Below are 22,060 nucleotides of genomic sequence, written 5' to 3' on the forward strand. Positions count from 1 at the left end.
CCATCAAAAGTTTAGATATGTGGACTGAGATTCCGTGAAATATACCCATTGAACAATAAATTATATTGCTTAGCTCCATCAAAAATTAAGAAAAAAAATGGGCTGGCTAGGCGGGTTTCGAGTGGCGGCTGCTCTCGACGGTGGTTCAGAGGTTGCGACCACCACATGTTAACTCTGAGAATAGTTGCCCTTATTAGGGTAGTCATAATGAACTATTGAGAGCGAGACGATCATCTTTAGGGGTAGCCAAACCTGTCTTGTCTATCAAAGAGTTTTTAAGATAGTTCACTTATTCCTAAATCAATATTAGGTGATTAAACATTAAGTGATGTCCTCTATTCTTATTGTTATTATTATTATTTTGATTTTGATTTTGTTGTCACGTTATGAGAAATGAACGGCAGATGAAAAGGTATTTTAATGAAGATAAGTGTTGAACAAGTACATGTGGTTCATTTTTAATTCCTACAACTAATAATAGCATTAGAGTCGGCACAATTTTTTTTTTTTTAACTCCTACAACTTTTTCCCCCACTACTCACTCACTATCTGACTCTCACTCTGTATCTCCATCTCTATTTCGAAGAACAATGGCTCTCTCTATGAGATTAAACCTGCTCTCGTCCACCACGTTAAGACCCAGATCGTCATCTTCACCACCATATGCCTTCATCACTTTCTCATCTCCAATCCCATCTCTCCCGCCCCTTCCTTCTCCAAAATTCCCCCTCAGAGCCTCACACTTTCCCTCCATCAAAGCCTCTTCCTCTTCATCTTCTTCCGCTACCATTACCGAGCCTGAAGGCATCAAGGTCTCTCTCTTTCTCTCTCTCTCTCTCTCTCTCTTTGTACGTGCGCACACACAAATATACGTATGTCTCTATGCGCGCGCGCGTGCGCGCATGTTTGTATGTATGTTTTTCGTTTTGCATTTTGGATATTGGCTTTTGTCAACACTTGGGTTTACTTCTTTGGTTTTTTTTTAGATTAATTCGATTCCGACGAAGCCGATCGAAGGGCAGAAGACTGGAACGAGCGGACTTCGGAAGAAGGTTGCTCTTATTGTTCTTTCTGTTAGTGTTAATTATTCTATTTGTGATTGATTTTTGAAGTACTTGTCTTATTTGTTTGGTAAGAAAATATACGTAACAGGAAATGGAATTCTGGGTCTAATTCTTTTTTCTTGCTTGTTTATAAAATATGAAGTATTTGATTCAAGTAACTGTAGGATAGAATGGTTCTATTTACCTTCAATTTCTTGGCAATCAAAATGAGCCTGATGGGTGTTATGTTTATATTGTTTGATTGTATGTTTCGTAGGTGAAAGTTTTTATACAAGAAAATTACCTTGCCAATTGGATCCAGGTTTTGAATTTTCACATTTCATTCAACTATTGAATTTATTTAATTGGTTTTTAGTGCATTATGTTTCAATATGAATTGTTAATTTGTATCTGTAGGCATTGTTTAATTCATTGCCATCAGAGGATTACAAGAATGGGTTGCTGGTGTTAGGAGGTGATGGCCGTTATTTTAATCGAGAAGCTGCACAGGTATTTTTTTTCTTCTTTTTTTTTTTTTCAATTTTTTCCCTAGTGTAACATGCCAAATTAATGTCATTTTCTTTGAGTGTTTATCTCCCTTAGTACAGCTAATTTGTATTTAAAATGGCAGATAATTATCAAAATTGCTGCAGGGAATGGTGTTGGAAAAATTTTGGTTGGAAAGTAAGTTTCTTAATTGGCTGCTATTTTAACTATTTTAGCTAATTTTCATTTGAAGATTGATGCAAACAAAGTGCTATTAGGGAGAGATATATAAGATGCTAACATATGTTCTTATCTGTTTGAATTAATTTATTTGTTTCCACCTTTGTCGGACTTCCATCTGGTTGGACACTAACAGAGGAGTCTACCACTATAGAGTGATATGTACTACGCTTGTACTTATAGGAATTAGGAAACTATTATTGTTATAATCACTACTTGAGATGCCCATGTACTTCCTAGACCTAAATAAGACACTTACAGATGGAGATATGTTGCATGCCATTTCTTGCTTTTCCATTTTATCATTTTGAGCTATCTTAATTATATTGCTTTCTACTTTTCTTCTGGTAACATCTGCACACACAACTTCAGTTATAGCTGAATGTAAGTACCCATTACAGTAAAACATGTATGGGTAGTGTTCACTCTCTTGGTTTTAGAGACCTCATATATCTGATAAATTATTTGTTTGAATCAGCGTTTTTTTAGAGATGCTTTGTGATTAGTAAACAAATCGGAAGTAATCTCCCAAACACGTCCGGAGAGGGTTTCTCTAATTTCCCTAATTTCTATACATGTCAATGAATTTTACTTTTTACAATAGTTTTGTATTAAGTAGTGTTTTGCGTAGTTTGTGGGGTTGTCAACATGTGGATTGTTGTTTAGATTCAAGAGGGGCTTCTGGTGGGATTCTGCTTATATAGGATAGGAGGGTGCTGGAAAAAATAGAAGAATGTGTGGGGGAGTTTCCTGTTGCTTGTTCTTTTAGAAATGTTGAAGATCAATATAGTTGGACTTTTATTGGTGTCTGTGGTCCTAACTTTGATTGTAATAGAAGGTTTTTATGGGATGAATTGGTTGGTTTGCTCAATTGGTGAAATTTGTTGTGGTGCATTGAGGGAGACTTCAACATCACTCGTTTTCATAGTGAGAGATCGAGGGAAGCCCCGTTTTGTCCAGCTATGGTGGAGTTATAAAATTTCATTTTTGATCAGGATCGTGTGGATATTCCATTTGTAGGTGGAACTTTTACGTGGTCGAACCACTCCGATACTGTGAATTTGAGAAGATTATTTCCAACTCTTAGAATGCATTTATTAGGGAAAGGTAGATTCTAGATTCCGTTCTCATTGCTAATGAATGCCTTGATAGTAGGATCAGATTTGGGCAGCCAGGTGTGCTTTGTAAATTGGACATTGAAAAGGCTTATGATAATGTGAATTTGAGTTTTTTGTTGCATACGATGAGAGCTGCGGTTTTGGGGAGAAATGGTGTAATCGGATAGCTCAATGTACTTTTTCAGTCCATTTTTCTGTTTTGGTTAACGGCTCTCTGACGGGATTTTTTAATAGTTCTCGTTTCCCGAGACAAGAAGACTCTGTCTCCTTTGTTGTTGGTCATTATGGAGGCTTTAAGTATAATGATTTTTGCTACAGTGAATAGGATTTTTTTTTTATCAGGCTTTTCTGTGGGGTCTAAGAATGTTGGTGGGCTCCTCTCCCATTTTTTCTTTGCGGATGACACTTTGATATTTTGCGGAGCAAACCTAGATTACCTTCATTATTTGCGTTGCTTGTTCATATATTTCGAAGTTGTCTTACATTTGATGATTAATCTGGCTAAATTGAAATGGTCTCTATTAGCAGTCAGGTTTGGCTCGTATTCTAGGTTGTAGGGTTTTTCCCTTGCCTATGAAGTATCTAGGTCTTACATTTCGAGCTCCTTTTAAGGCCAAATTGATTTGGTATGGCATTAATGAGAAGATAGAGAGTCGTTTAGTTGGTTGGTAGCGGTTTTACTTGTCTAAGGGTGAGAGGATTACTTTGATTAAGAGAACCTTGTCTAATTTGCTACTTCTTTCTAAGTCTCTTTTTCCCCTCCCTACTGGTATGACCAATCGTATTGAGAAGTTACAACATGATTTCTTGTGGGGTGGGGTTGGTGAGGAGTTCAAATGTCACCTAGTGAGTTGGTACAAGGTTTGTTTTTCGATTTTTGAGGGGGTTGGGGGTCTGAAATTTACTTCTGTTCAACCGAGCTCTCTTGGGGAAATGGTTATGGTGTTATGCTTGTGATAGAGATGCTATGTGAAGAGCGGTGATAGATTGTAAATATGGCAGCTTGTGGTGTGGGTGGAGTTCAAGTGATGTTAATGGATTGTGTGGGGTTGGTCTCAGAAAAAATATCTTGAGGGATTTTGGCATGATGTGTAGTGTGAGGATGATACGATTAAGGTAGCTTTTTCTTAGTTATTCAATATTGCTTGTTTAAAGGACGCTTCCGTTGTAGATCACTTATAGCTCTCTAGTGACTTGTTGGTAGAAGGTTAATTTATCAGAGTGGCACATGATTGGGAGGTGGATTTTTTCACCTTGTTTTTCAATATGTTATATTCCATCAAATTGAGATGGAGTGGTGAAGACGAGCGTTGTTGGCCCCTTCCAAGGATGTCAGATTGTTCTATAATGTCCCAATTCCTTATTTACTCCTTTTCCTTGGAGGAGTAATTGGTGGAATTAGATTCCCTTGAGAGTGTTTCTTTGCTTGGTTGGCCGCTTTAGGGAAGATCTTCACTATGGATAACCTAAGGAAGCGGCATCTTATCGTTGTAGATTGGTGTTGTATGTGCAAGAAGAGTGGGGAAACTATAGATCACCTTTACTCTACTACGAGGTTGCTAGTGCCTTATGGAGTTCTATTTTTTATTTATTTTTATCTTTTTGGGTTAAAGTGGGTCATGCCTCGTCGAGTGGTCGATCTATTCGCATGTTGGAGAGGGCAGTGTGGTAGTTTTTAAAGTGCAGCAATGTAGAAGATTGTCCTGTTTTGCTTTATGCGGTGAATCTGGAGAGAAAAAAATGATTGTATTTTTGTAGATTGCGAGAGGACGGTAGTGGAACTAAAGGCCTTCTTCAATACCCTTTACCAATGGACAGGCGCCTATAATTGTATTCATATTTCTAGTTTTCATGATGTTTTTGATCTTTTTTCTTTTTTTGGTCTGGTGTTTCTCCTTTATACTTTCTTTGTATTTGTGCTGCGCGCTCCTTTGCTTTTTAATGAATTTCGTTTACTTATTAAAAACACAAAAATATGTATTAATTTGATTTATAATATCTGTATATTGAAGTATGAAACTCCTGAAGAGGACCCAGAAGTTAGTATTCTCTAATACAAGTGTCTTCCCCATCGATGAGCCAAATTTGTTTGTCCTTCCTTAAAGAGAAATGAGTTGGATATTTTTGCTTAATTATGAGCTTATATGTAAGAGTTATTTCGTACTTGTATGGTTGAGGCTCCTGTGATCTCAATAATTTAAATGGTGGAGTATGTGTTCTGCAGTGGAGCAGTCCCATAGATTTTTTTTTTCCTAGTATCCCTCTATAAACAATTATTAAGAGTCCATTTGGCCCTGCAATTTCGCAGGCCAAAAGTACATTTAACAAAATCATAGAAAGTGTCCCATTTGGGAATGCTTTTGAAAAAAATGACGGTTTTTTCAAATTGTAGGTAAGAAGGTGCATTGTTTAAAAATGCATGATTTTAAAGGTGAAACTGCAAATTGAAATGCTGAATTGCGATATTACCAAATGCTTAACTGCTTTTTAAAAATTACGTTTTCATTAACTGCATTTTGAAATTGCTATTTTTCAAACCGTTAGACCAATTGGACCCTAAGAGATTTTTGTGTTCCATTTTGATATTATAGAACATCTTTGTAATTAATTCGTCTGGTGGTTAGATGCATTCAGGGTCTATTCATATTAATTTTCTTTTCAAATCCTACTGGCCTTACATAATGCTATTGGTTTTATGAAGTGGCCAAGCCATTTTGTGGCAGTTTTTCACTTCTAGTTCTTCTATCATAGAACTAAGTTCTAATTCTTTTATCATAGAACTAAATATTAATTATATCAATGCAGGGAGGGTGTTCTGTCAACACCAGCCGTTTCTGCTGTAATCCGCAAGAGAAAGGCAAGCGTGTGTTACTTTTAATTTTATGCTTCACATCTTGTTATAGCATCTCTCCCTTCCTCTCCTCATCTCCCTGCAATTAACAATTATTTTCACAGGCTAATGGTGGATTTATAATGAGCGCCAGTCATAACCCTGGTGGGCCTGAATATGATTGGGGCATCAAGGTGAATTTTTTGATCTCACATGTCCGGTATGTATAGTGCAATCAAACTTAATGGTCTTTGTAATCGTAGTTCTTGATTTTTGAATATTTGTACAAAAACAAATATTGGTTTCATTCAATTCCCTTCAAAGCGGTTTACAGTTTGCCCTAAATGTTACTGAATCTTTTTGAGAAAACATTTACTCTATCAGTGTGGAAGTGTCTTAATTTAGTATGAAATATAGCATTTGCTTCTTGCATAAGATGTTGCATAATCTGATAATCTCTTATTACTTGGAACAACACCATTTAATGTATTCCAACTCAAAATTTCATTGCTGTTTTCTTACCAGTTCAATTACAACAGTGGTCAGCCTGCACCTGAATCTATCACTGACAAGATTTATGGAAACACCCTCTCTGTAAGTATCTGATTCAATCTTTTTGCTTCCTGATTTTTCAGTCCCACCATTTTTCTTCCTTTATATGGTTAATCGCTTATTACTGTCAATCCTAGTTTTAAGATGATTTGTTTTGTGCTCTTTGCTGAATAGATTGTAGAGTTGCTTCTCCGTGCAAATGAGGACTGTGATAAGTCATCCTTGAGTTCTAAAATAGTCCTTACCACCCTGTTGAAAGTGCGTAAAATGCAAGGGTGTGGCCTTCTGGGCTATAAGATTACCACTTTGAACAAACTGCCACATAAGTCAGCGAGTGTCTTAAAAACAGAATTAGATTGAACCTAGGACACCACAACGGAGGGAATACATGAAACACCAAAGCTCCCAAGCAACAGAGCAATGTAATAATAGATGATTAACAGATTCTCCATCCTGCTTGAACTTCAGTTTGATTGATATAGTTAGTTTCTTGTTGAAGCTTTTTTCGCTTCATCAAGGCCTATCGGAATTCCATAGAACACATTGGAGGAAATGTCAGGGTTTGTCAATGTAGAGTTGAATCACTACTACTGACAATTTGAGGCTGCTCAAGAAGTATAGGTTAATTCACCATCCTAGAAATGAATGCCCCCCTTCCTGATGGTACACTGCTGTTTCTGTATGAAAACGTTTTTGCATGTGTTTACATGTGCATATTTATGGTTCAACAAATGTTGCCTTTGTTCTCATGAAAGGTTGATTGCAACATCTCCACGTGTTTATTATAACCATGTTGAAGTTATGGGAAACCTTGAGCTGTTGTAAGTCTTAACAAGAATATAAAGTTTCTAGTCTGTTCTATACTGAGTTTTGAGGAAGTTGAGCCTTTTCAGAGATTCCCTGTATAATTTCAGTTACATATGGTGATACTTGACCCATCCTGTTTAATTTTCTTTTATTGTGATTGTAGCCTCCTAGTGTTTACTTTGGAGAGTCATACGTAAACGAGATTCCATTACTCATCATAAAAAATGTATGCGCTCTGAGAGAGCTCGTGTTGACAATTTACTCTTTTTATTGGCAGAGTAAAAAGTTAAATTAATTCTCTAGGTCAGTTAAAATGCGTTTCTTGTTAAATAAACTGTACAAGCAGGCAAGATAATGGGTTAGTTCTTGCAGTCAATTTATTTATTGACTAGTTTGATATAGAGAATGTAAATATCAAATTATATCTGCATATGTAGAGTTGTAAGAAAAAGATTAATGGGATTTTTCTTAGAGAATCAGATCTGCCAGAGTTAACCCAACCTGTAGTGCATGACCCTGAGGAATCAGCTGTCCTTGAAAATTACAAATTGCATACATTTTCAATGCTCTTATTTACTTTGTTCTTTCTCTTACCATGTGATTCATGGTTCTTTTTCTGTGTTAAGTCTTTCTTAATTTTGTTTTGCTGATGTCTAGTTTTTTCTTCCATGCTCTTTAGTTTTGGACACCAGCTTTTGTATCCCGTTTGTGCTTTATTTTCATGATTTTTTTGTTATTTTTTCCTTCTAACTTGGTATTTTCTCTTGTATACTTCTTGTGTACCTGAGGTGCCTTATGCCTTTTATATACATGCCTTTTATATACATGTTGATTACTTATCATAATGTTTTGCCTCTTCATCTGCCCATTTGCTTTTAAGCAGTAACTGTTTTCCACCTGTAGTCTTTTTATTTTCAACTTGTTTCAATTGTGCAAATGTGATGCAGATAACTGAAATAAAGGCTGCAGACATTCTTGATGTTGACCTATCACGTCTGGGAGTTACCAAGTACGGGAACTTCAGTGTTGAAGTAATAGACCCCGTTTCTGACTATTTAGAGCTATTGGAGGTCAGGAACAAAAGATATGCATCTTCAGAACTTTGAGATGAACATTCAAATGCGTTTACATCAGTAACTGTGTTGGCTTTTGTGCAGAGTGTATTTGATTTCCAGCTTATCAAAAGTCTTCTGTCACGATCAGATTACAGGTATGATGTCTAACATGTTTATATAGTCTGTTGGTTCTATTTGGTGGTTTGTTACTCATCCCTTATTTTGTGTCTCTGCTTTTCCCTTGATTTGGGGGAAGGGGCGTATTCAAGACAAGTAACCTCTGAGTTTTTGGTTTCTGGCTAAATTTATTTTCTTTTCTCTCTGATAGCTAAGGGCATGCTAGAATTGGTTGTGACGAAAAATGATATTCCTTGCTTCTCATTTTGCTTCTTTCTGTTTGCAATCAGCTGCACTATCCTGTTTTGTCAGACTGCTGGGTCCATACATATTTATAGCTAGGTTTGGTCATCATTTTGTTTATAGCTTCTTTAACACAAGACTTAAAGCTATCCATTTGGCCAACCAGTAATAGAGCAGGACAAATTAAGCTACTGTGAAGACTTGTCTTAAGTCTATCGAATGGCCTTCTACAAAATTTTGATCTTTTCGTAGGTGTTTGCCCCCGATTGGCTCGGGGATCGCATTGATTATAGAAACATGAGTTTAATTAGTTGATTTATTAGTGCCTATCAAAAAAAAAAAAAATTAGTTGATTTATTAGTGAACAAGGAAAGATATTATCTAGACGGGTGAATAGATTAAACTTAAAACAACGATTAATTACTATTGCTATAAAGCAAGCTCGTATTTTATCTTTGTTACCTGTTCTTAATAATGAGAAACAATTTGAAAGAGGTGAGTCGACCACTAGAACTACTGGTCTTAGAATAAAAAAGAAATAGGCTTACTCTTCACTTTAATCAAAATTCCAATACGAATTCAAAGGCGGATTGATATTTTGTTCGAAAAATTCGAACTGAGCCTTTGGCATCTTCATGTTTTCGTTCTTCTATTCCATTCAACTTGTCATCTTTTGGATTGTGTTTAATCCTTTTGCTTGTTTTAACACCTATAGATGGGGCCCGTTCATTTACATTAAGAGCCTGTGACCAGTCATTCAACCAGGGTTGGATTTCTATGAAGGACATTGGAAAATTGTTGGGGTTCAAGATTCCTTGCCATCTGAAACCATTTTATATCTGGAAGTAGTTAACAATTATGCTAATTGAGTAACTTAGGGGTTTGCAGTGTTCTGACTCATGGTTTACAACTCGGATTCGTGTAATTGTGAACTACTTCCACATATAAAACGGTTTCAGATGGTTTCGTTAAAGTATTCTGTAATTGATATGCTAGAGTTAAATTTGTAAGTTCTTTGACAACTTTTGATCTGACTTTTATATCTGTCTTTTCAGTCCAATGCAAAGATTTCCAGTACTTCTAAACTAGGGTTAATTTTTGAAAATCTCCTTAAATATCATGCTTATTAGAGGCACAAAGAAGTTTGATTCACAGTATAATCTTGGAATGAAAGTTTAATTGACTCACATTTAGTTCACAATTCTTGCTACCCTGACCCTGCCTCTGCCCAAATCCCTTGGGTTTTATTATTCTTTTCGCTAAAAATATTCACCACTATTACTTTATCAGTGTTAAGGTAGTTTAACTAGGTGGCTAGGTTCACCAATTTACGTATATACACTTTTTAAGCCTTTTTTGCTTTGTTTGCATATCTCCCCTTCCTGTCTAGAATTATATGCTTCTGCTTTCATATTTATTTATGGGAAATGACTAAACATGGACCTTTATGCTCTTGGTTGGATCTTCAATTTCCAATGTGATAGTCATTTAGATTTCGTGGTTTGGAACTGTTTGATGTTGAGTGTGACTTTCTAGGTTTATATATGATTCCATGCATGCTGTTACTGGCGCTTATGCAAAACCCATCTTTGTGGACAAGCTAGGAGCCAGTCTGGTATGTTGACATGAAATACCCTGAAAGAAATTATAATGTTACTATTATTGGCATTCCTGACGTTAGATGTTGGGTATGTCATGTAGGATTCAATTTTGAATGGAGTGCCTCTAGAGGATTTTGGGCATGGTCATCCCGATCCCAATCTTACGTAAGAGTGAAATACTTTGTTTGATAGTTGCTGATTGCCATTTTTAGAGCATTACTGATTTTGGCTTGTATTGTTGGGCAGATATGCTAAGGATTTGGTCAATATTATGTATGGTGAAGGTGGACCTGATTTTGGAGCTGCAAGTGATGGTACTTTAGATGACTATAAGAGGCATTAATTTGTGTTAATGATTCTAGAATTCTAAAATGTTAACAATTTCTCATGGACACGAACACACATGTTTATTATTGTTATTAGTATTCCGATTATGTAGATTGACGGTTTATCTTTTATCATTAATAGGAGACGGTGATAGAAATATGATTCTAGGTAGAGGCTTTTTTGTTACTCCTTCCGACTCTGTTGCAATTATTGCTGCCAATGCACAAGAAGCCATTCCATATTTCCAGAGTGGCCCTAAGGTAAAAATGATCTTTTCGTCTTTTTTTTTTTTTTGTTAAATATTTTAGTTGTGGAGCTTAAAAGAAATGACTCATTCTGAATTTTGTAGGGTTTGGCTCGATCTATGCCAACAAGTGGTGCTCTTGATCGTGTAGCTGAAAAACTGAACCTTCCTTTCTTTGAGGTGTAGCTCTCTTTGAACTGTTGTATTACTTGGAAAATGGGGCTTATATTTAGAGATAGATCTCTCTTGACAAACAATGGATCCTGTCATTCAGGTCCCTACTGGTTGGAAGTTCTTTGGAAATCTTATGGATGCCGGGAAGTTGTCCATTTGTGGGGAAGAGAGTTTCGGAACAGGTTCTGATCACATTCGTGAGAAGGATGGCATATGGTAATTCTCTACATTTATAGTTTGGGGTAATTGCAGTGGCCTACATAATATATTATCTACTTTACTGGGGCTTCTCATCTTTTTAAAATTATTTGTATAGTAGAAAAACAAAACTATCATTCCTACAGGACTTCAGCTAGCTGAATCTATATTGCGATAGTGTATTCTCCCACTCACTTAAAACACGACTTATTTGGCCTTCCTCATTTCACTTTAGCTTCTACAGCTTGAATCAAATCATTTCTCCTTGCCTGTGTATTTGTTGATTTTTTGTTCCATGCAACTGTTAAGCATAACACCATCAAGAACTTCCTTCTTCATAGGCTCAATGTGTGCCCATTTTTATTGTTGTATATTATTTAATCATTATTTGTGATTCCCTTTGTTGCCAATTATCCATGTGAACGTCATTATTTTCTATTATGCTCATTCTTTGCGCATATCGATTTTTAAATTGCGCAATCTTCTACACTGTAAAGTTTGAGTAGCTGTATAACTAGAATAAAAAAGCCTTATTCATGGTCAACATTGTTTGGTACAAATGATCCAAGCCTACTATCTGACAGTTTAAACTTGGATCTGCTTAGAAACTAATTCTTTAGGATCAGCTCAAGTTAGCTTGGAGCCACTATATCTCTATTCAAACGCAGGATGGCAGCTGCTCAGTGGGCTCAGGAGTTGCTTGGGCTGTTTGACTACAGTTGTCGTAAAGATTAACTATAAAACATCAACTCTTAGCTGTTGTAAGTGGTTAAAGTCAAATGTTATTATTGTAAAAAAGATGATCTAACATATTGCTGTTCAAATGTCAAACTCATTAGAATGACTGGAGCCATAAACTCAGATAAGCTCATAATTAAACGAAGCTCAAGGGCTTCATGAATGGCTCTGTTAGGTTGCACCCCTAGTCTAATAATACCCAAGTTCTAGAGGCTATTTGGCCACAAGCATCGTTCTTTAGATGTTGGCTGAGATCCATTGGCATTAAAAGACAGTATAATGGTTATGCTGCTTCAACACAAGCTACCAAGGAGGAAGCCTTGTCAGTTTCCTAAATTAGGGGCAGGTCTGGATGAGAAGCTTAGATTATTGCTAAAAAAAGAAGATACGGGGAGATGGTTGATGGCCCATTTTGATACATGGAACTGTGTATACTTCTCTACGGTGTTTGGCCATGCAAACTTGAAAGAGCAATTTGCCATTCCCAATGCTTGACCTTATATATTCATCACCTAAAACATGGTATGAATTTGTAGATTTTAGGATGCGGCAGTATTTGATTTCATGCCTGTTCAAAATAGATTTTACACATTGCCTGAATTGGATTTTGTGGTTGAATGACATTAATTACTATAAAATGGATGTCTGGTGTAGCATGAAAACGATTCTGGTGTAAGTTGACTCCTCTTTTTGTTAATTACTATAGTTTCTTTTGTCAATAATTTTATGGCAAATCCGGTATCTAGTATTAGCTATACTCTCACAAATTTGGTTTCATTACATTGCCTGTTCGATCTCTTGTTAGGCTAATGAAAAAACCGACTCTGCAATTTAGTGTTTAGCACAAGTTTTCATAGTTTGAGGTATTGAAAGATGACACACGTCTATCCTGTCTCTATTACTTAAACCATCAATTCCCATGTGAAATGACCTAATATCTCCAAATGACAGGGCTGTCTTAGCTTGGCTTTCAATTATTGCATACCGAAACAAAGACAACAAACCAGGTGAGAAGTTGGTTTCTGTCTATGACGTTGTGAAGGAACATTGGGCAACATATGGAAGGAATTTCTTTTCTAGATATGACTATGAAGTAAGTCATAGTTCCATTTGGACTCGAACTTGCACATTGTTGTTGTTACTCTAATTTGAGTTTTGGGTTTGAATCTCCAAACCAGATTAACTTGAATTGTCTCCTGAGAGGTGAATCCGTTGATTAACTCAACTCATTTTCAGGAATGTGAATCTGAAGGTGCAAACAAAATGATAGAATATCTTAGAGATTTGCTCTCTAAAAGCAAGCCTGGTGACAAGTTTGGTAAGCTTGAACCTAAAGTTTTTTCATGCCATCATCACTTTTCCCCAGCAATGTTTGGATGCTGATAATCGTGTTACAGGAAGTTACGTCCTCCAATTTGCAGATGATTTTATGTATACAGATCCCGTAAGTTTGAACATTGTATATATTTTGTCTTTGCTTAGTTGTGACTTCAAGCAATTGAAACATTAAAAAATTTCCTTGCTCAACATGTTTAACTCGTGTTTGATTTGATTATCTAGGTTGATGGGAGCAAAGTGTCAAAGCAAGGTGTTCGCTTTGTTTTCACAGATGGATCAAGGATCATATATCGTCTATCAGTATGTGCAAACCTCTCTCTCTAACAAATAATCTTGGGGACACATCTCCTAAGTCAAAATATCTTATACATATCTACAGGGAACTGGTTCAGCAGGTGCCACTGTTAGAGTTTACATTGAACAGTTTGAACCAGATGTATCTAAACACGATGTGGATGCCCAAACAGCCCTAAAACCATTGATAGGTTAGTCTGCTATCATTTCTCACTTATATATATATATATATATATATATATATATATATATATATATAAATTGTTTATTGTTTGTTTGGTCATGCTATAGATTTGGCGCTGTCTGTCTCGAAGTTGAAGGAGTTCACAGGAAGGGAGAAACCTACTGTGATCACATAAAGCACAATCCCATGATCGATCTCATGTATCCAGTGTTATCCTATGCTATGCCAGTGGCAGGTTGACCAGTTCATCTTTTTTCCTCTTGAATTGTCTTACAGATATCTCCCATTCAGTTTTGAATCTTTTGATTGTGCAATAGGTATCCTGGCTTAGTATAACAATAAGCCACTCCTTGTAAATTACTGAATTTTATGTGGAAAATAAGACACCTCTTTCTCAGCAGAGGAGTTAATGCTTCACTGCTCTTGCTTCAATACCTAGATTGCAAAACTGAGCATCGCGTTAAATCACTATTTTTCATAAAAACTTAAACTGATAGGAATTGATGAATTTGATCTGTACCGAAATAGTTGAAGTAATCCTCTTGACTCGTAACGTAGGCCCCCAAATACTTCATGGTGGTAAGTACTAATTATTGCTAATATTACTAATTATTGCTAATATTAATATTCTCTGATATTCGTTTGCATTATGCTAAAATAGCTATTCTCTAATATTTACCTATTAAAATATATCTATACTATTTCTTTAGTAATAGTATATTATGCTTATTGTAATACATACTATAAAAGAAAAAGAAAAGAAATTGGTTTGACATGGAGTGGATATATCTATACATTTATTCTGAACTTTTCATTACTATAAGGAGAGGGTCCAGGAAAAAGCTTGAGTAGATAAAGATTCGAGTTTATTTAAGCCTAAATTTAGGAATTTTAGATTTTTTTTTTTCCTTTTAATCTAACATCTCTATGACTGTTAGATTGGTCTTCAATTTACCACTAATTTTCAGGGGCAAACTTAAAATATTGCATATGATCTAGCATGATATATCTCTTCCTTTAATGAATGCGTTTGTATTTAATATAATTAGTGCTAACTTTGTTAATGAAAAAATTATTATACATGAGTCAAGGAAAATACAATATATATATTTTATTTTAGAAATGGTATTTCTTATAAATTTTACTCCTTAATAACTATTTCCATAAAAATAAGAGCAACTAGAGTTTCAACTGCATTTATCATTCCAATATGAAAAAACAAAATGTGTTGGTTGGACAAGGATCTTCTCAATTTCAAAGATATAATTTATTTTATGGTCAGAATTTAAAGTTTGTGTATTTAATGATATACCGGATTCTACATTATTTAAATTTTTAAAAAAACGTATTAAAAATTGACTTTATATGCATCATTAGATCTATCAACTTTAAATCTTGATCATTAAATAGAGACAATCCTGTTTTACGGTGGTTTTGTTTGACATATTTGCTCACTTTCCATTTGGTTGACTATTGTCTAGTAGATTAGCCGGTGTTTAAAACGGTAGGTTCAAGGACAAGTGGATAGCATATGGTAGTTATGCATAGTTGACCTTCAATCGGTACCTAACTATCTACTGTTGATTAAGACCTGAAAGTTTTGTATCATTGGGCTTTATGGAGAGGCCATCAGGACAAAGTTTGCCTTGAGAGGACCTGGAAGAGATTTAGTGTGGGGATGCAAGTGTTTGGAAGGATAAATCTAGAAATCCAGGAGGAAAACAAAGAGAACGAATGTCAAAGATCATCACGAAACTCGTTTCTCCTTTAACCTTCATGGAAGTCATCACCTTCTATGAAAATTATTAACTTACTTCACTTACCGCTACTCGCCCAAGTGCCTAAATCAAGACAATTTAGTTGTGTCAATGGGGAAGATGACCACACTTGTTGTGACGTGATCACCCTATAAAACACATCATCGGTGCAAAAATTGGCTATTGGTTTAGGTACTTATGCACAAAAATCAAAGAGAATGAAATTCGTCCTCCAACCCCTTAACGTTTCTCCTCTAACCTTCTTTGTGGAAGCTATCACCTTCTATGAAAATGAATAAGTGCAGAGATGACCACACTTGGTATGTTATGACGTGATTGATCCACCCCATAAAACACATCATCAACGCATAGTCATTGGTCGAGGTATATATGCGCAAGTAGTATGAGAAGGCGGATACACTAATTATGGTCATTCCTTTTGAAGACAATGTATATTGGCTCACGTCTAGCTTTCCATGAAAAGCAAAGAGGTACTTTGAGAAATGTAAAGAATACAATCCAACTGTGAGCTGATCAGGTCTCCATAAACAAAAAACACCCAATGGGATGTCCCCGACCATGTTATATGGAAGCTGAGTGTGCAAGTGACAACACAAGAGCACCAGGGTTGAGCTTGATCAGATGCCTTGTGGGAGTGAATATAATGGGAAAAAAAGGGTGCCCTATTGAGTCTACTCTCCCCCAAAAGCAAGCCAACTTATTTCCCATCCCAACAAACCCAAAGTGAGATAATGGCACAGCACGCACTCAACATAGGACACTCTTTTCGTCCTTCTCAACCCTTTATGCAGTAAGCAGTATCAAGCAGAGACTTCTGGGATGTGACATTCTCAAGTTGCTTCTCAGACTACATTAATTCCTTTATGGTCAGAGCCATATATTTTGTAGAGGGACCGCAATAAAGACATGAAACGCCACGTTTCTGTTTGTGCTTGCCTTCTGTTTTCGATTACTTTTTTTACCTGAAAAATGACATCAAAGTCTTACAAGAGCACTAGGAGGATTGGACTAACTATATACATATATTTTTTTAAAGTCAAAATTTTGCTTCGGTCCATAAAAATCACCTCTATACTCATACTAGCCATTACTACAGTATTGACTTTTAAGTTTGCTACAGTTGCTCTCCAACTGTAGCCAGCAACTGTAGCATCTCCATTTTTTTTTTCTCTCTATTTCTTGAACGCAGCTAAAAAGTGATACCGCCATGGTGATGCCAAACCAATTGTTGAGAGCGAGAGCCTCAATGCCAATCTAGATCTCCTCCGTAGCCTCCACAATTTGGACGCCTACACGTCATGTCTCTCCCACCTCCTCTGCATCCCCTACATCGCCACCGACGGTCTCATCCACGAAGAGCTCTCACCTCGGGTCCCCTCGCTCCCTAGGTTTTAGGGCTAGAGTAAAACAATTACAAACCCAAGGTCAAACCCTATTATAATGTCACACTCAACATTTACTAAAAGCTACATGAACTTGTGCCCATTCATGATTTTCAGCCCCTCAATAAAATTTGTTAAAGCAATCAGTCTCTTCTAGGTGCTTAAAACCTTGCCCTTTTATGCGTATGATCAACCACCCACACTTTCTTTATACATATAGATTTATTTTCTGTGGAAAGACGTAGTGATTAATAATTGTAATCTTAAGGAGGCACATCCAGCAAATTTTGAGTGAATACCTACGTTTTAAGTATAAATCACTTATAAAATGAACTCTTTATGTCAACATAAACATAAAGGTAGTATTAGTATATAGACCGATCTTTAATTTGTGCCCTAGATCTATCCTAAGAGATTGTAGCAGCTGTTCAAAGGAAAAAGAAAATGGAGAGGATCTCTTTTTTTATTCTGTTGTTGTTGAAGGTTTCCTATTTTTAACCAAAGCAATGCATTATTTGGGTTCAAAGGTAGCCGGGTTTAGTAAGCTAGGTTTCCCACCCTAAGAAAAACATGCTTTTGTTATATCATAGCAATCAAGGCGGCCTTTTCCTTCAAAAATCCAAGACCAAATCAAAATGGGATTGTCTTTGCCCCCCATTTCACATATGAGCTAAATCTCCAACTGACCCACCAACTAATAATGGTACAGACAAGTAGAAAAGTAAGCAATCTTTTAGTGGGTAGTAAGAGATAGAATTGCGACACACTCTCTATGACTATAGTTGTGAATAGATCCAACCTCTTTGGGTCAATCAGTTTCATGGGATTTTGTCTTCCAGAGAACTCATTTGCCCACAACCTTTTATCTGCATGACATTGTGACAAATCCACCATCATGTTAGTTGCCTCTAGTGATGGACCTCGATGTTCCCTCTTCTCCCTTTTCCACCTAATGTCCTCTGTCCTGTAGTGACCATATTTCACGATTTCCACTTCCTTTCAAATGTTGGGAAACAAACAACTAGGTTGCAACCCCAACCAGTTGACTCAAGTAGTAAGAGCCTTAGTTTTGGTGACATCCCCATTAATTAGGTCTAACGTTTGAATCCTCTTAATTGGAGTTAGGCCGCAAACAGCTTCTTGGGCCCACTCTTGGCGACAAACCCGAAGTCTTATCCGATTTATTTAAGAGGACGATTAGCACAGATCTAAGGTTTACCCGACATGAATGAGTATATGAAGTTGGGTCGATTTTCTCCATTCCTTCAAACTTTTGGCCTTTAATTGATTGCTTATGCGTAGCACCTTGGAGAATAATGTGAGTGGTAGTCTCATAGATATTTGGAGCTAATATTTACTGGTATATATATATATATATATATATATATATATATATGTGTGTGTGTGTGTGTGTGTGTGAGAAAAGTACATTTTACCCCCCAATGTTTGGGGCGATCTTCAATTCGATCTCCAATGTTTCAATTTTTGCAATGCACCCTCAAAACATCTAAATTTTTGCAATTCGACCAATTTTATCCCAAAATTCTCATATTATCCATAATTTAAAAAAAAAAAAAAAATTAGAGGGTGCAAAAATAGTCAGATGACCAAAGGGGTGGCCATCTGACCATTGCAAAGTGGTTGAGTGCATTTGACAAACCCGTGTTTTTAAATAAAATTGAGAAAAATATCCTTTTTGGATGTGGGTTTGAAATAAATGATCACATTTTTCAAATTGAACAGTTTTAAAGTCCGTCTTGATTTGAGATTTAAAAAGACAAACTATGATTTTACCCGACGTTTAAATGTGTTTTTAAACATTTCATTTTTATAATTGTCTTTTGAAGTTACAATTTTTTTCAAATAGTATGTTTTGAAATCATTAAACCAAAGAGATACTAATTAAGATGAATGTTTGGAAAGAGACGAAGGACAAATGAAGATTGCCTAGGAGGAGACCAAAATCTGCAACGTTGCAGATTTTGGATTCTGAAGTCATTAGTTGTCATGAGTCATATCTGTGTATAGGATGTGAATTGAACCTATTAAACGGTAATCAATTAATTTCTTGTACTGAAGTCTGAATGGAACTGAGTGCATCATAATTTGATTTAATTGTTGAGCAATATTTACAGGTAACACATCTCAAAGAGAGTAATCAATCTTCTCCACGAGATCTTGTCGGGGATGTAATACACCCAAATGATTACCGTGGATAATTTTATAGAGTTTTATGATTTTTGCGTTGAAAATAATTTGAGTCGGGTTAATATTATGTTCTGATAGATCCCTATTTCTCTCACGTACACTAAGAAAGAAAGCAAAAAATAAAACTTCTTTTGGGATTCTTTGTTAATTCCACTACCTTTTTGCCTTATTTTGTCCAGATCTTAAAACTCGACTTTTTAACTTTAAATTATAGTTTCCAAGCTTATCATATCTTTGAAAAGATACATGACTTCTTTTATCACTTTCTTCCTCTTTCATGTGGGGGGTGCTAAAAATCTTTCTCTATTTTATGATTAAGTTTCCAATTTCTTTGGTGCATGATGCCATTTTCCTTCACATTTTAACTATTTTTTTATACATATTCACTGCTGCTTTGAATGGATCTGATCTGCCCATCATATATATATATATATATGGTCAATTAATATTATATGCATATTTCTATGAATTAATGCACTTGAAAAACGGTTTAGACCCGAGGAACAGTAATTAAAATATAAAAAATAAGAAAAAGTGCCATGCTTCATGTGTAAAACATGTCACTAGCTAGGAGTGTCTGTTTGAGCAATAAATTCACAGTGATGGTGACTAATAATATTGAATTTTATGAGCCAGGTAAAGACAAAGATGAGAAGAATACCAAGTCTTCCATGAAGCTGCCACTTGATGATCAGGAGATAATTAAGAAGATAATTAGATCATGATCATGAGTTTAAAGGTAGATTTACATCAGACTATGATCCTGATAACTATGAGAAATATATATATCAAAAGGTATATATAGAGAATATTTTTTCAAGAAAAAGCATCAAAAGAACATATAGCATAATTGGATCATGCAAAACAAAACAAAAATTCCCAAAGTTGGCTACTTGGTGTTCTTGGGGCTGAATTTCTTTTCCTTTTTTATTATGAGACCAAGAGTGTACGTGTGCTCTAATACCTACAAAAGACCCCTTTAAAGAGGCTTATGTCTCCATGTAAGACTAGCTGGGTTTTCTTGTCAAAGTAGGACTTGGGAGACATAGACCCTATCACTAATTTACGTGGCCACTAGGGGTTCTTGTGTAATTAGTGTAAGCACCTTAAGGGATAGTAATCATCTTGAAAAGGGACCTAAAAGGAAAAATAAAACTAGTTCTAATATGCCTATAATACTTGTCATTTCATGACATGTCATAAGTTACTACTAATTATAATTTATTCTACTATTTATTTTGATTAATCAAAACTATCAGGGATATTTTATAATTGCAATTGACAACTCAATGAAATCTCTATATATAATTAAAGTCATCAATAAAACTATCACTTTAATTCACCATCTTTTAATCTTTGAGTTCCCTATTAATCTCTTGATTATTCTTGTATTCTTTATGTCATATTTCATTAAGTATACATTTAATTTTAATAACTCCTTACTAAAACACTCAAGCCCAAGAATCAGAACAATAAATTTCCATTAAAATTATCTCAAGGGAATATTTCATTCAATTTGATTAAAATCAAAGAGATTATAGACTCCATCTTGAGGAGTAGTGTTCCCAGAATGCTACATATAATCACTCAACACTGAAATTTTGACCATAAAAGGTCTCACTACTAAATTTATCAAAGCAACCGCCACTTCACATTTGAGTTTAGATTCCTTTCAAGATTTGAACAATCTTTAAGCAGTCGTGAGTTCAATTTATTCATATTGATAATGGTTACATAGAATAACAACTTACATGGTGCAATTCAATGCATTACAACCACACCAACATATCAATTAGAAGTATGCATTTCCATGATTAAGATAGACTATCATGATTGATATGTTATAGTCTCATAAAATGGAATACTCAATTCCATTCCATTACCAACTATGAACTATAGTTTATAAGTTTCAAGATTTATGACTTAGATCTTTTGTGTGATAATTTCATTAATTGTAACTCCTCAACTTAACAACAAGTCGCAAGTGAAAAATGTCTAAATTTTTCCTGACGCAGCTACATACAAAAGTATTAGAAGTCTCATAGCGGAAATATCAAGTACCCAAATGTTCTTTTGTACCTTTTTGACATCACAACCTCATCATAAATGAAAATATACGAAAGCTTCTAAACAAACTTTAACTTATATAAATATTATCATTGTTATTACAAACTAAATATATATTTTTAAAGATATATTGTTCTCAAAAGGTGCCACAAGCAGCACATTAAAATACTACGAACTTGTTAAAGTAAGCCATTCTTAAAAGTCCGGCTTCTAGTCAGCACTATGTAATACCCCGCTTTTTAATTAAGGTTAAGTGTGTTCTAACTATTGTTTAATTAGTATGCTAGAGATGGTTCTAAGTGCCTAAGTAGGAGAAAATGAGATATTTTGGACTTTAGCATCATTCAGCAGTGGTCGAATGATCGAACTAGACCATCAATCAATTGATGTTGGCACAACGTTCCCTAACAATCAATCAATATAGGATCGATCAATTAATGCCACTTGCATGCAAATAAAAATTGGTCATCTCAGCATCTTGTACTCGGTTGTGATCACCCATTCCGGCAATTTTCATCCTCCTTTAGTTTAGGAAACCCTAAAGAGAAAGAGAGAGGAAGGATAATTGAAATTTACCTTCAATAGAGGTAATTTCTGTCTCTATATCGTTTCCATTATCATATTAAACATGTTTGCATGTTATTTATTAATCATTAAGTTGTATTTTTGTAGATTAATGTATGGGCTTGTTGTTTAAGGCTTTTAGGATGAATCTTAGAGGTTTGATGTTGATTATTGTGCAGGTAGATTATTGTTTTTGTTATGCATGTGATATCTATCTCGTCGTTTATTTATGGTATTTATAGTACTTAAATAGATTTAATGTCAAACCAACTATTTTAAAGATGTATTATAGTAGATTTGTTGTTAGGATGGATATTATTATTATTATTATTATTATTATTATTTTATTTTTTTTCTAATCAAGGATGGATATTATTTGATTACAAATGTTGGAGGTTTGATGATTGGACCATTAGTAGGAACAAGCTTATACTCAAAACAATGCTAGGAGTTAGATTAGAACTTAGATCAT

General features: G+C 35.3%; 1 protein-coding gene across 1 annotated transcript; it reads left to right on the plus strand.

Moving 5' to 3' along the window:
• Window positions 1-519: 519 nt before the first annotated feature.
• Window positions 520-14,006, plus strand: PGM (phosphoglucomutase). The gene is made up of 22 exons (XM_059593907.2): window positions 520-812; window positions 987-1,052; window positions 1,321-1,365; window positions 1,461-1,553; window positions 1,675-1,727; window positions 5,693-5,744; window positions 5,843-5,911; window positions 6,243-6,311; window positions 8,024-8,146; window positions 8,234-8,286; window positions 10,028-10,106; window positions 10,193-10,257; window positions 10,339-10,406; window positions 10,561-10,679; window positions 10,769-10,843; window positions 10,938-11,053; window positions 12,725-12,866; window positions 13,010-13,091; window positions 13,171-13,217; window positions 13,334-13,411; window positions 13,491-13,596; window positions 13,697-14,006. Exons 1-22 carry the CDS (start codon window positions 591-593, stop codon window positions 13,762-13,764), a joined length of 1,890 nt encoding a protein of 629 aa, XP_059449890.2. The 5' UTR covers window positions 520-590; the 3' UTR covers window positions 13,765-14,006.
• The last annotated feature ends 8,054 nt before the right edge of the window (window positions 14,007-22,060 follow it).

The sequence above is a fragment of the Corylus avellana genome, chromosome 5 (genome assembly GCF_965113065.1).
Source record: "Corylus avellana chromosome 5, dhCorAvel1.hap1.2, whole genome shotgun sequence".
NCBI lineage: Eukaryota > Viridiplantae > Streptophyta > Magnoliopsida > Fagales > Betulaceae > Corylus > Corylus avellana.

Coding starts and splice junctions, on each gene's coding strand:
- PGM (XM_059593907.2), top strand. CDS start 591: ATGGCTCTCTCTATGAGATTAAACCTGCTCTCGTCCACCACGTTAAGA. Junction 1,366..1,460: donor ACCTTGCCAATTGGATCCAG/GTTTTGAATTTT, acceptor TTGTATCTGTAG/GCATTGTTTAATTCATTGCC. Junction 13,412..13,490: donor GGATCATATATCGTCTATCA/GTATGTGCAAAC, acceptor ACATATCTACAG/GGAACTGGTTCAGCAGGTGC.